The 15,248-nt window shown below is 53.2% G+C and overlaps 1 protein-coding gene across 8 annotated transcripts in view; it reads right to left on the minus strand.

Annotated features, from left to right (window-relative positions):
* CDH22 (cadherin 22) overlaps nucleotides 1–15,248 on the minus strand; it is a 137,970-nt gene that overhangs the window by 67,449 nt on the left and 55,273 nt on the right. For all 8 annotated transcript variants that reach the window (XM_050917706.1, XM_050917703.1, XM_050917702.1 and 5 more), the window contains 3 exons: nucleotides 9,564–9,731; nucleotides 7,710–7,897; nucleotides 6,494–6,747 (listed from right to left, as the gene is read on the minus strand). In XM_050917706.1, the coding sequence (XP_050773663.1) occupies nucleotides 6,494–6,747; nucleotides 7,710–7,897; nucleotides 9,564–9,731 (610 nt within the window). The remainder of the gene's footprint in view (nucleotides 1–6,493; nucleotides 6,748–7,709; nucleotides 7,898–9,563; nucleotides 9,732–15,248) is intronic.

Here is a 15,248-nt window from a genome sequence, read left to right on the forward strand (position 1 = left end):
AGTCCAGAGAGTCATCCTGGCAGAGTTGGGAGGGAAGGATTAATTAACGCTCCAAGAGAATGACGAAACTCCTCTCTCCACGCAGCTCTGGCACAGCCTTCACCAGCAAACTCTGTTCACCTGGGAAAGCCCAGACTGCAGCTCCTTCCCTTCCTTCTCTCTGTTCCCCTGGCCTCTGCATAGGCAGGGAGTTCCACAGCTTGGGGCAGGCTGCTGGCTTTTGAGGCGGTAGCATTTGGATGGATGTCAGCAGGCATTGGGGTCTGAAGTCATCCTGAAGCCTGACTTCAAATGTAGCATGAAAAAACAGAGTTTGCAGGGCTCCATCCTGTAACAAACCACCTGAGGGAATCTCTTGAGCTTGGGGAATGGGTTTGTTCCAGGGTGAAGTGGGCATGTTGAGGGGCATGAATGACTTTCATTGTGATGGCTCATGGAAAGGAGGGCAGTGAGTACCCAGGCTGCCTCCATGTTGTGTCTGACTTGGACAACGTTCCATGTACCAGATGGCGTCTCCCAGGAGTCTGGAGGAAATCTCACAGCCCAGGCACAAAACCTGCCGCATGCACGTTGGGTTTATGGAACTGTGCTAGATATCTGTGCCTGCTGCTGCTCATTCCCATTGTCACTGGAGGCATGAGCTGCCATGAGGAAGCGCCTCAGGAGTTATTCGGCCAGCCTGATGGAGTTGGGAAGTGATACGGCTCCACTCTGGGACTCTTTCCCCTCCTGTGCCTTTAATGCATGAGGTTCTTTGCGAGGGTGACATACAGATGGAGGTCACATGGGTTTTGGCAGAGAACAGGAAGCCACAGAGATGGCCAGCCCTGTTAGAGGCTATGAACTGGCCAACAGGGGAAAGAAAGGGCCCTCCCCTCTGTGCTTCCAGTCTCTCCCAGCAGCATGGGGCAGAGCTGGGGTCCTGTCAGCTTTTCACAGGTAGGTGTACATGCAGGGTCTCACATCAGCTGCCCTGCACTGCCCCAAAATGAGGGAATAGAATCCACTCACCAATGTAACCAAACCTGCCAAGTTCATGAGCCAAACCCCATAACCAGCCCAGAGAACATCATGGCATGCCCAGGTACAGCGGCTCTTCAGCTCTTCGCATGACCAATGGGCTGTAGCAGCAGAGTCTAGGGACGAGCACTTTCGGCAGGTGGAAGGGACCACCTGGGGCTGAGGGCACCCGTGCCAGACATACTCCGGCTCTTCCTTTTCTATTCCCCAAAACTAGGCACTGGGAGCTTGGTACCAGTGGGAACTGGAAATGCTGACGAGGCCAATCTCAGCTCAGCTGCCTCCTGGGCTCCTTGGGATTCCTCACCTCCGGGGCAGAGGGTTTGTTCCCCTTCACTGCAAGGTGAGACTGCAGCTCCTCTGCCTTGTACATGGCATCAGGCAAGCCCAGCACACAAAGCAGAGTCGGGGGCAGGGGAGCCTCTTTCCTCTTCCTTTCTAGTAGCAAAGGATCAGACAGGTAAAGGGGATCCACCAAACTGCTGTGCCAGCAGAGAGGACTCAGCACTGACTTCGGTGGGCCTAGGATCGAACCCTGGAGTGCTGTCAGGACCAGTTGCTCTCCTCTGTGTCCAAGATGAAGAACAGATGCTGTGAGTCTAGTTGGAAGCTAATGCGAGGTGACGTCCTGCCGACAAGTGTGTCACATCCTGGTGGGGCACCAGGAGGGTTAATATGTTAATGTTTGTGCAGCACTTGGAAGCAATGAAGAATTAAGTAAATGTTGAGGATTGTTACATTACTCAGGTGGCCAGAGGATGAAAGAGCAACAGAGGAATGGAGGCTCATGGGAAGGGGACATGCCATCTATTATGCTGCTAGGCACTGAAAAACCACAACCAGTGGACAGCCAGGTATGTAGGCCGGCAGAGTGCCCCAAGGGAGCATGACAGGACTCTGAGGAGCTGTCTGCCTAGGGGTTGCTGGAGGGAGAATTCGTAACTGAATGCATCAGGCATGACAAGAGAATACACATTTTGATTTGTGGGGCTGAGGCCAGGGGATTTGGGTACCTCGGAGTCCCACTGGCCAAGCCCTTGAGGCTGGACATGTGGTCACCTGATGAAATAAATAGGCAGCAGGTTTAAAGCAAACAAAAGGAAGTACCGGTACTTCACAAAATGCACTGTCAACTGTCAAACTCATTATCGGGGGTGTTCTGAAGGCCAAAAGTAAAAATGGGTTAAAAAACTATTAGATAAGTTCCTGGAGGATAGGTCCATCAATGGCTATTAGCCAAAATTGTTAGGGACACAACCCCATTCTCTGGGTATTCCTTAACCTCTGACTGCCAGAACCTGGGACTTGATGACAGGGGATCACTCAATGATTGCCCAGTTTTGTTCATTCCCTCTGAAGCATCAGGCACTAGCCACTGTCAGACACAAGATATTGGGCTAGGTGGACCATTGGTCTGACCCAGTGTGGCTGTTATGATGTTCTTATGTAATCAACCTTCCAGCAGCTTGGACTGGCAAATCATGGAACTGAGCTGGCCTCTTAAAAACAATGCATATACTAATAATATACTAATGCTGTTTAACACTGTGACGGGTTGAATAGCCTTCTAAAGGGTGCAGTGGAGGCAAAAGATATATCTGGCTTCAAGACTAAGCTTGATAAGTTTATGGAAGGGGTGGTATGATGCGATAGCCTAATTTTGGCAATTAATTGATCTTTGACTATTAGATGTAAATATGCCCAATGGCCTGTGATGGGACACTAGACAGGGTGGGATCTGAGTTACTACAGAGAATTCTTTCCTGGGTGCTGGCTGGTGAGTCTTGCCCACATGCTCAGAGTTTAGCTGATCATCATATTTGGGGTCGGGAAGGAAATTTCCTCCAGGGCAGATTGGCAGAGGCCCTGGGGGGTTTTCGCCTTCCTCTGCAGCATGGGGCACGGGTCACTTGCTGGAGGATTCTCTGCACCTTGAAGTCTTTAAACCACAAGTTGAGGACTTCAATAGCTCAGACATAGGTCAGGGGTTTGTTATAGGAGTAAGTGGGTGAGATTCTGTGGCCTGCTTTGTGCAGGAGGTCAGACTAGAAGATCATAATGGTCCTTTCTGACCTTAAAGTCTATAAGCCTATGAGATGTGGCTCTGTCTGGAGTGTGTTGTGCTGCTGTAACACCAGAGACACTTCTCCTGTTTCTCTCTGGTCCAAGCGCCCCTTCCCAAACATCGCCATCTCTCTCAACGGTCAGAAAGGCTCCTTCCTCTGCATTCACTTGTTCTTTCCGCAAATAATGCATCACTCCCCCACAGGGAAGCAGCACAAAGAAGCAAGCGAGAAAGAGCAATTCCATCCCTAAGGCCCATTTCCTACCATTAAAGACCAGGAAATAAAATTTACATTCTGCAGCACTGCTAGCAAAGCCCCAGTAAGGCAGCAGATATGCACACGCAGTATGTGAGGAGAGAACGTGCACAGTATGTGTGTCTACACTGCAATCAGAGGTGTGACTGCAGCTCGGTTCAGCACATCCATGCTAACGTCAATCTAGCTAGTATGGCTACATAGCAGTGGAGACATGCATGGCCCCTGGTACAGTCCAGCAATGTAAATATGTCCCCAGCGTTCTGGCTTGGCTTGTACAGCCTACCCGGGGGCCCACACTGCCCCACCTTCACTGCTCTTTTTAGTCATGCTAGTTCAATTAAAGCTAGCGTGGGGGTGCCTACACGAGCTGCAGTCACACCTCTGACCACAGCGTAGACACACCCTTGGGCCTACAGCATATCTGAGCTAAGGCTGCCCGGCACAGCGTACACGTGTCTGAGGCACAGCACGTACTTCGTGCACACACAGAGTCTATGCAGAGTTTGTTTGTGCGTGTATGTGCAGCTGTGTGTGTGTACTCTGGGAGTCTGAGTCACGTACCCTCTGTGACTGATCCCAATAACTCCCCCCAGCAGGGCTCTCTCCCTGGCTGCCTTCCTAGCCCAACACTCTGTGCTGACTGCAGGAACTGGGCGGGCGGTGAGGGCGTTGTGGCGGTACCTGTTAAATCAGCTTAACTTCTGTACCCCGAAAGATAATGGAGCAAATAATTACGCAATCAATTTGCAAACATCTAGAAGATAACAAGGTGATAAGTAACAGTCAGTATGGATTTGTCAAAAACAAATTGTGTCAAACCGATCTGATAGCTTCCTTTGACAGGGTAACAAGCCTTGTGGACGGGGGGAAGTGGTAGATGTGGTATATCTTGACTTTAGTAAGGTTTTTGATAGTGTCTTGCATGACTTGCTCATAAATGAACTAGAGAAATCAAATGCAACCTAGATGGAGCAGTACACCATAAGCTGGGGGCAAAATTGGTTGGAAAACTGTTCCCAGAGAGTTGTTATCAGTGGTTCACAGTCATTCTGCAAGCACATAATGAGTGGGGTCCCGCAGGGATCAGTTCTGGGTCCTGTTCTGTTCAATATCTTCATCAATGATCTAGATAACAGCATACAGAGTACACTTACAGAGTTCCTGGATGATACCAACCTGGGAGGGGCTGCAAGTGCTTTGAGGATAGGATTGAAATTCAAAATGATCTGGCCAAACTGGAGAAATGGTCTGAAGTAAATAAGATGAAATTCAATAAGGACAAGTGCAAAGTGCTCCATTCAGGAAGGAACAATCAGTTGCACACATACAAAATGGGCAATGACTGCCTAGGAAGGATACTGAGGAAAGGGATCTGGGGGTCAGAGTGGATCACAAGCTAAATATGAGTCAAAGTGTAACACTGTTGCAAAAAAAGCAAACTTCATTCTTGGCTATATCAGCAGGAGTGTTGTAAGCAAGACGAGAAGTGATTCTTCTGCTCTACTCTGCTCTGATTAGGCCTCAACTGGAGTATTGTGTCCAGTTCTGGATGCTACATTTCAGGAATGATGTGGACAAATTGGAGAGAGTCCAGAAAAGAGCAACAAAAAATGAGTAACCGTCTAGAAAACATGACCTATGAGGGAAGACTGAAGAAATTGGGTTTGTTTAATCTGGAAAAGAGAGGACTGAGAGGGGACACGATAACAGTTTTCTTGTAAAAGGTTGTTACAAGGAAGATGAAGAAAAATTGTTTTTCTTAACCTCTGAGGCTAGGACAAGAAGCAATAGGCTTAAATTGCAGCAAGGGAGGTTTAGGTTGGACATTAGGAAAAACTTCTTAACTGTCAGAGTGGTTAAATGCTGAAATAAATTGCTTAGGGAGGTGGTGGAATCTCCATCACTGGAGACCTTTAAGAGCAGGCTAGATAATTAGTCCTGCCACGAGTGCAGGGGACTGGACTAGATGGCCTCTCGAGGTCCCTTCCAGTTCTATGATTCTATGTTTAAAGTTTCCTGTGGGGATTCCTACATGGTTCTATGTTAATTCGAAGGTCCAGTGTGAGGCTTTGGGATGCTCCCTCCACACCAAACAGCCAGACACGGTGCATTCCCCATCACCCTGCTGTGGCCCTGAGCAGGCCTGTTAGAACATTATCTCTCTGTGTCATTTGCTGATTATATTCACAGGCTGTCATCAGCTGTTTCCCCTTCCATACTGTGCGCTCCTCCCCGGAGTCCCTGCTCCTATTCTCTGCCCTCTTCTCTGTCATCAGGAACAGCTCCAGGATCCAAGGCCACAATGCACTGGCTCCAGGCTACTCCTGGGTCAGCTATGCTGGTCTCCTTTCCAGCAAACGGCAATGCTCCATTTCCAGCGAGCAGCTGTGTATAGAGACCTGCAGCACAAAGATTCCAGGCACCACAACACCCAGCCTTCCAAGGGAATCTCCCACAAGTCCAGGATGTTTTCTGTACATCAGCTTTTCATTGCCACTGCTCACCACTCAGGGTAGTTGGCAGAGCCATAAGACTGCTTTTGTGCCGAAGGTAATGAGAGTTTAACTCTCATTTTCATTAGCCACAAATGAATGGAAACGGGAAACGTCCTGTGCAGATCAGCTGCTGCGCAGAGTGTGTCCCTACCCAAACATCAACTCCATTGGTCTCTGATCCCTCCCGTGAACCCAGTCCCTGCCTCTGGCTCCAATTGCACGCCCCACAGCACACACCACACTGTACATCTGTCCATCTTCTTCACTGCCTACCCGTCATCTCTGGTCACTCGCTAGCCTGTTCTCCGGGCTGCCCTGCTGCCATTCACACGTATGTATGAACATCGCCCATTCCCCTTTTCTGGCATTCCTTTGCCACTGAAACTCCCATCATTTGCCAATGACATATCTGTCACTCACATGGCTTGTGCCCTCACCTATCTGCTACTTGCACACTGGTTCTGTCACTCACCTGCCAGACGCCTGCCCCGTGTCACCCATTCGCACCCGGTGCTGTGTCTCTCTGCTGCATGTCCCTCTCCTGTCACTCAGCCTCCCACCCAAATCCCTTCTCAGGCACCCGCCAGGCCCTGTGTCGCTCGCAGGCCCATTGCCTGGTGGAAGAGAACATGAAGCTAGGAAAGTTGATTTTACCGGACAGGGTTGTTTGCAGCATCGGGGTCCAGGGCGGTGACCACTCCCACCACAGAGCCAACATAGGCATCCTCCTGGACTTCCATCAGGTCGGAGGGGGGCCGGAACTCTGGGGGCTCATCCACATCCAGCACAGAGACCCGCACAATGGTTTGATCTCGGAACGTGCCCAGATCCACAAACCTCGGGTCCACAAACTTGTTCAGGGCCTCCACCACCACAGTGTGAACCATCTTGGCCTCATAGTCAAGGGGCTGAGACAACAGGACAGGATTAGCGATTCACCATCTGATGGTTCCTTTCCACCTCTGGTGTATTCACTACTGCTGCTTTGGGTTAGACCCCACCAGGGCTCCTGGGAGAGGCCAGGACTGGAGAAGCCCAGAGCCTCAGCTCCTGCCATGCCCCCTACAACATCTCCTGCTGGGTAGGGCATGCATAGCTGGGAGTTCTCCTGCCCTCCCCCACTCTACATTCAGGTAAGGCCTGATGTAGGAACTCAGAATGCACTGAGAAGGCTGTGTGCACCACAGGGGCAAGTGACTGATTTTCAATGGTGTAGTGATCATTAATCACCCTGTGATTATTTTTACAGCAGAGGTGACTGGAATGCAATGGTCTTGGTGAGCACTCATTCTTTCCTGCCTGCACCAAGTGTTTTTGCCATAAAAAGCAGACACACTCCACATACGATTGGTCAGGCTCAGGCATTCCGTGGGCATATTGCTCTCTAATAGGTGCTATCAATAATGGGGATTAGTGTTAGCCCCCTCCGCTGCACACCTCGCTTCTGCACATGGCAGCATTCACCCCTTCGTTACGGATTTGTCTGAAAGTCTCTCTCTGTAAATTCTGTGCTCACAAATGTCTGTGTCTCTTAGCGTCTGTGGGCAGCAACTTCCTCAGCTGGTGTCCTGCCTGCCTTGCCTTTCTTCGGCCCTCTCTTTCCAATCTTTGCTTCTCCCTTTCTCTCTCCTGACACTTCTCCTGCTCCCTGCTAGCTGGAGGCAGGGTCTGAGGCTTCCGACTTCTCTAAGATGCTGTTAAACCAGCTCTCAGAGGAGTGATTCCCCAGCCTCTGAAACACACCAGCACCAGAAGGTATCATCAAAAGGGAAGGGCTCTGTCCCACTCTGAGAGTCCTGCCCTGCCCTCCCCCACCTACCACCTCTGCCTCCACTCACACCTCCTGCTGGCGCCGTTCCTCTGGGTTTACCTTCTGCACGGTGATGATCGCCTCCTGGGTGTTGCTATCTGTGGTGACTTTAAACATCTGCACCCCCTCCTCATCTTTGATCTGGTACATCATGTCTGTGTTCTCCCCCACATCCGAGTCCTCCGCCTTCACTCTCCCGATCGCAGTGCCCACAAGGGCAGTCTCCACAATGCTGAACTGGTACATCTCTGCCAAGGGGGAAGAGAGGGGCTTGGGGTCACAGCACGGTCTTCGCTGACTCTGATCCCTGGGTTCTCTGTAGGCAATGTACAGACACTCCCTGGGGGCACCTCCACTAGGCGAGTGTACCAGCCTCCAGGCAGAATGTCAGCAACCCTAGTGAGTACACCTGGCTGGTCCCTGGTCCGGCGTGGCTCAGCTCCCGCACACACAGATTGCAGAGTTTTGTCCTGTCTAGTGTGCAACGTCCCATTTATCCTTGTTAGCCACGCTAGAGTCTGGGCTTCGTTGGGGCCACATGTGAGGCCCTGCTGGAACCCCCGAGGACGCCTCATTTCCTAAACCTCTGTGCAAGGCATGTTGGCTTTTCCTGCGAGAGGAAAGCAAATAACCCCACTCTGGGTGAAGGAAGCTGGTGTGAGGCACTAAGGAGCATCCCAGTCTCTAGAAGTCTGGCAACCACACCAGGCTGTCTCAGAACCAGCTGCAGGGATGTCAGCCAGTCCAGGGCCAGTGACGAGGTCTCTGTGGGCACAGCATTAGCACAGCCCCGTTTCCCACTGCTAATGTCCGGAATATAAATGCGCTCAGAGGGCTGAGCTCCCTCCAGCCGCAGCTCAGAACCCTTTGCAGCTCCACCCCAGACTGCCAGCCAAGTGCTGCAGAGCCCATCAGCTGGTGTGCGAGGCAGAGACCGAGCCGGCAGCTCTTCAGTGACAGGATTTCTGTCCCGATGGTGGGACTCAACTGCAGGTCACACAGCTTTGGCAATGGCTTGGGAGCTAGAGATCAGCTCAGTCACACCCCACATGCACGCGGTGTGCAAGCAGGGACTGGTGGACTGCCAGGTAGCAAGGAAGGGCCTGGGGCTCATTCAAGCCAGAGTCTGAGGTCTGAGTCAGCACCTAACATTTGTGCGAGATGGCGGGAAGAGACAGGCTGACCTGCCAATGGAGTTTGGGGGTTACTCTCCCTCTTCCAGTGCCTACAGGCCCAAGGAGGGAGACAGAGACAGACAGCTACACCTACTCCTCATACCTACAGTCCTGCAGCCCCACTGACTCCCCCAGGGTTTGCTGGCTGTCACTGGGACACCCCTCCTGCTTCGGTTAATGAGCAGGGCTGGGATCTGCAGAGCACTTGGAGTATTAAACCCACTACACAACGACCGCAGGCTGGGGCAGGAGCAGCCGGGACTCCTGCACATGTCACCGGTCAAATCCCCCTCTGCCACCACCACTGCCCTGTGGAATAAGAGAAACCTGCAGAGACCTGACTATGCACCGTGGCCTGTACTCTTCTACACCCAGAGTCACCAGCGTCAGAGAGCGTCTCTGCACTGCCCGCCAGTCCAAGGTGGGCAGGTTGCAGGGCCAGTAGGGAGAGATGACACTGACTCCAGAAGAATTCTAATAAACAAATGGGTCTGCACTAAAACTCAGCATTGATTAGCTCCCCCACTCCATGTCACTTGCCCTCTTAGACTGCAAGCTCTCGGGACAGGGTCCAGATCTCTGGGTCTGTGAAACACCTAGCACAAGGGGGCAATGTTCCTGACTGGGTCTCTAGCTGCTACCCCAAAGCAAAGTCAGCAACAACAACGCTGCACAGCAGTGGCTGGCTCAGCAACAGGCTGCCTGCAAGACCCCCGGGACGGGGAACAGTGACTCTTACTCTGTGGGAATCGTGGAGGGTTGTCGTTAACATCTGTGATCACAATTGTGACTGTGGTGGATCCAGACAGGCCACCAAGCTGCCCTGCCATGTCCGTGGCTCGGATCACCACTTCATACCGGTCCTGAGTTTCTCTGTCCAGATTTGCCACTGCCGTCCGGATCACACCTGGAAAAGGCCAAAGGGACAGTAGTGAGTGCGAATGCTGGGGTGGCCCATTAGCCCATGGAGCACCCTTCTCACTGCCACCCTTCCCTGGGGGCAGGTCATGGAATACTGTAGGCCAGGGTCCAGGCCAGAGCATGATCACAGGCAGGAGCCCTTCACCTGCACTTGCCAGCAGGAGTCTGCCTCCTCATGCTTATGGACTCAGAAAAGGTTGTAACAACAGGGTCAGCTGAGGGAGGAGCATTAGCAGAGCAACAACTTAGGCTGGGCCTGGAAGAGCCAGGGAGACATGGGCATCGCCCTGCAGCAGTCTGTCAGCTGCACAAGCAAACATTCCCAGCCACCCTGGCAGCGGTGGGAGGGCCGGGTCATTTCGTAGGAAACAAGATGTTTCATGTGCCTGCTGCAGGGGCAAACGTGGGCGGGGGCTTGGCCACACCAGCTGGGTTTGTCGTTGTTTGTTTCACCAGGAGAAGCTAAGCACCAGCTGTTTTATTATAACACACAAAAATAAAGATGTTTAATACGAAACAGTGAAAGGCCCCAAGAACAGGCACAGAACCCAGCTAAACAAACAGCCCCAGAACATGCACGGAAAGGGGTGTGTGAATGGTGCTGCCCAACCAAGCACAGATCTGTCCCGGGCCCAGGACAGCATTACCACAAATCCACCTGCTGTCTCTTATACTTGGAGTGTAAGCTATATGGGGCAGAGCCCAGCTCTGTGTTCCATGCTTGTCCAGTGCCTTGTGCCATAGGGTTCCTAGGCACTACCACAGAACAAATACCTAGCACTGCCAGGGATGCCTACAAGCCCAGAGTAGGTGCCAAGGGCACTCTGAGACCAGCAGGAATAACTCCCATGAAGTCAGTGCCAGCCTGAACCTGGTTTGAAGCCTAGAGCCCTGTGTCTGCACAACAGACCTATGTTGGTGTAACTACATTGCTCGGCACGTGAAAAATCCACAACCCTGAGAGATGCAGTTACACCGACATAGCCCTCCCACCCAGTGTAGACAGCCCCATGTCGGCAGACATAGCTACCAGGTCTCGGGGAGGTGAATTAACTATGTCACCGGGGGAAGTTCCTCCACTGGCGTATGAATTACCTCACTTCAGCGGTGCAGCTGCATTGCTGCAGCCGCGCAGATGCAGTGTTATAAGTGTAGACCTGCCCTTACTCAGGAGCCTGCAGTGAGAGACCTGCAGGGATCAGGCTATTTAGCCCTATCTTCCCCCTTTCTGGCCCTGACCTGCTCACACTGTCTGCTCCTCAAGAGGCACAGGGTTCCAGCACCTCACATGCCCTTGTCCACCTCACCCCTAAGGCCAGGCTTGAGATGGGGGCAGCCCAGGAGAGTAAAGAAGCAGAGTCCTGAGGAGCCAGAAATGTCCTAGGACACTGCTCAGAACTGCAAGTTGAAGGAAGCCAGGAGGAGCCACTCAACAGTGAGAAGCAGCCATTTTTCTCTCTTTCTCTGATGACATTTGCAGGCGCTGAAGGAGCTGGCGATGCTGTTCTGGAGACATTTAACTCGCCTCACTTTCTGAAACTAGCAATTATTCCAGTGATTATCATCGTTAGGATTTATTATGAAGACATCACCATTGTCTCCAATCCCTGCAGCTCCCGCACTCTCACAGACAGGCACAATTTCACCCACCTCCCCACGGACTCTGTTATTTCAGTTCTCTAATTACCCCGGACATTCTAAGCAGTGCTTTCACTGCCTTCAATCTGATGAATCAAAGGGAGGATCCGATTTGCCTACCTTACCTCAAGCAGGTTCCCACGCACTCCCATCAATCCAGCATCTCTTTTCCTGTGCACTAAAAACTGACTCACAGACAGCTCTGTAAGCTCCTTCCCCTCCCTGGGGTTCATGCCTCCTGGCAGCTGCACAGGGGGTGGGGAGGAGGACAGAGAGCTGAGGGCAGTTCCAGCCTTTATACCAGAAAGACCTTTCTACAGAGGACTGGGAATAGCTCCAGCTGAACTGGATGCGGCCCCCTCTCAGTCCTCTCCATGGCAGAGAAGTTCGATTTCTGCCACCATTACTCCCGAGGGGCTCAGTCTCTCCCCGTGTCTCCCTGGATATCTCCCTGTGTCAGCCCCATGGCTGCAGACTCCTTTTCTCGCTTTGTGTCCGTTTGGAAAGAATTGTCTCCCTGTGAGAGTCGCTGCCAATGCAGTCTGTATGGGCTGCTGCCATTCCCACTGCCAGAGGGCGTGGATGCAGGAGGATGGAGACCTTTAGAGGATGCTCTTCCTCACATCCCGTCATGCCCCTCAGGGAGATTTGGGGTTTGCATTTTTAAAGAGCACTGGAAGAAACAAGGAACCAGTGGGAGGGACCCCTCTCGGGTGAGCCCTTGGCCCCATGGCAGGCTGATCCAGGGAGCTGAGGGGCCGGCAGGCTGGTTGGCAGCATTTACAGTCAGACCCATTCATCCGGCTCTGAATATTAAACTGTTATTTCTGGGGAAGCACCATCACATTCACATTTCAGCAATTCTGTTAATTAAAGGGGTATGAAGTGTTTTATAATGAAAACGATTCTTGTCAGCACAATAGTGCTGAATTGGGATGAGACAGAAAAGCTCCTGCATTCAGCGTAGTTGTAATGGTTTAACTGAGACATTTAACGATACATGTCACGACGCCCCCTTGCAGTGTGACACCCGGCCCAGCCGCCCCCCCCAACACCCCCACACAGTACAGTACTCAGCCCCAGCCGCACCCCGCGATAGCCCCTTGCAGCGTGGTACCTGGCCCAGTCACACCCCACGATGCCCCCTTGCAGTGTGACCCTCGGCCCAGCTGCCCCTCAACACCCTCCCACAGCTCAGTACCCGACCCAGCCGCCCTCCCCGACACCCCCAGTGCGGTACCCAGCCCAGCCACACCCCAACGCCCCCCCCACAGCGCAATCCCCAGCCCAGCTGCACCCCCCAACGCCAACCCACAGCACAATCTCCAGCCCTGCTGCACCCCCCAACGCCAACCCACAGCACAATCCCCAGCCCTGCTGCACCCCCCAACGCCAACCCACAGCACAATCTCCAGCCCAGCTGCACCCCATGACACCCCCCCACAGCATTATCCCCAGCACGGCTGCATGGGATCAGTGCATCCTAGCAGGAAGCAAACCCCGAGGCCCAGGGTGGCACTGGCTGGGATACAGCTTGTGTCACGGAGTGTGGGGGAGTCAAGGCCCGCACCCCCCACTTCCTGCGATTCTCTCAGCCAGCCAGTAACACAGGTTTATTAGATGACAGGAACACAGTCCCAAACAGAGCTTGTAGGTACAACCAGGACCCCACAGCCAGGTCCCTCTGGGGGGCAAGGATCTTAGACCCCAGACCTGGGGATCCCTGCCTCTTCCCAGCCAGCCCAAAACTGAAACCAAAACCCCCTCCAGCTGGCTCTCCCCCTCCTTCTCTTTGTCCAGTTTCCCGGCAAAGGTGTCGACTCCTCCCACCCCCCTCCTAGCTCAAGTTACAGGCTCAGGTACCGTCCCTCACCTAAAGTCACCCCCTGCTCTCCCCTCCCCCATGCAGACAGCCCCAGTAAACCTAAACGACATTCCCAGGTCAATCCACCCCGCTCCCTGCTGCGTCACAGCTTATCAGCGCATCACAGCTCTCTGGGCGGGTGCAGGACCATTCTGTGACTTTGGTGGGCCTGTGCAGACCCCATCCTGTGGAATACCAGTGCTGCTGCTTCTGGCCCAATTCACACATTTCCATGAACCTCCAGAATGTTTCTGTCTAAGGTCTGCTTTAGCTCAATCAGAAGCTCCGGGCTGGCTGCAGGAATCCCTGGGCGAGGGTCTGTGGCCTGTGTGGTCCCAGAAGTCAGACGGGATGATCAGAATGGTCTTTCTAGCCTTAAACTCTATGACTCTCTGAGAAGTTTTGGCTCTGGGTTCGACTTTTTTTGGGTCATAGTCCTACTTGGCTGTGGCTTGAAACAAACCCACCTGCTCCTCACCAGCTCCCGCAGGGCCACACGGGGAGTGAGACATTATTCCAGCCTGCAACGTGCTCTGAGGCCCTCAGCTGAATGGTGCTGGGAAAGTACAGAAGGTCATTAACTAACACATGACTCACAACTGGGAAAGGGCCGGTCCCACTCAGAGAGAGTGGGAATCTCCTACTCCTGATTCCAGCCTGCTGCGGCTTGGTGGAAGGAGCTGACATGTTCCCCCACCCCTACCCTGAGGAACACACTTTCCTGGGCACTGGACACGCACAGCCGAGTTCCTGGGAGGATATAAAGGAGCCAGGGTTCAGCCGCAGGAGGCTGGCCCCAGCAGCTTCCTCCCCAGGCCCACAGATCTGCTGCTCTCCCAACCAGGAGAACAGCAAGACAATCCGTCCTGCCCGAAGACTTCCAGCCACGCCACTCTCTGACAAGAACCCCCTTCCATCCAGCTGTGTCTTTTCAGTTTGTGTCAGTGTTTATTACAGCTGAATAATGCAGCCATGTAACAACATACCCTCCGGTGCATGCTGCATATGGCTTTCCAGCAGAAGCCAGATTAATCACAGAGAATAATTACAATGTTACAGGACACTTACACAGCCACACAAACACCATCAAACTGGCTCAATGGCAGACGCTCTTTGGGCAATAAAACCAAAGCAGGACAAGTTCTCGGCAGGTAAATGCCTCCCAGGAATCCAACCCTGCAGGTTATTCGTTCTCGATTCTTCCAGCTTAGGGGGCTACGAGTCCACATCCCAGGGCTCCTACCCAAGGGAACATGACAAAGACTACCCCGCACCCACCACAGCGCCCTGCCAGAGAGGACAGCGTGGGCAGGGCCCACCCCAGTGACCCGATCAGGGCTTTAGCAAGCCTAGGTGTGTAGTCCAGGTCATTGCCCAGGAACAAACCTGAACAGACTTCAATGGGAAGGTTTCTTCCAGGTACACACACCTGTCTGTACAGGGTATTGAAGTGCCAAAGTATTTACCAACTTTAACCATGTCCCCTTCTGGGAAGGCATGAGGCACCACCTGATTTCTGTGCCCCAAGCCTGATGCATTGTGGGGGAGCATCAGAGCCAGCCATCCTCAGCCCTTCAGCACTCTTCACTGTTCCCCAGCCTCCCAGCCCATCAGCACCTCCCCGCTGCTGCCCCATGCCTGGTGGGCACTGGGTGAGCTCTGTGCCTGCCTGCTCCCCACACGCAGGCTGCGCCTCAGTGCAGACAGGCTGGGGATACTGAGCAAACGGCATGGCTCTCTCCTGGTGACGCCACCTCGACAGCAGGGCTGACCGGCGTCTTGCAAAGCTGAGTCCCTGAGGTGCCATTTTTACACACTCAGAGCCAGTGTGCAGGGCTGCCACGGCTGGGGTGGGAACACAGCATTGCCCTGGAACCCAGCCTCACCACCAGGGCCGTCCAGAGGATTCAGGGGGCCTGGGGCAAAGTGGGGGAGCTGCGGCACTTCTATTCACCTGACAGTGGTCTGGGTCTTCGGCAACATTTCGGTGGCGGGGGGCCC

Source organism: Gopherus flavomarginatus, chromosome 11 (genome assembly GCF_025201925.1).
Source record: "Gopherus flavomarginatus isolate rGopFla2 chromosome 11, rGopFla2.mat.asm, whole genome shotgun sequence".
Lineage (NCBI taxonomy): Eukaryota > Metazoa > Chordata > Testudines > Testudinidae > Gopherus > Gopherus flavomarginatus.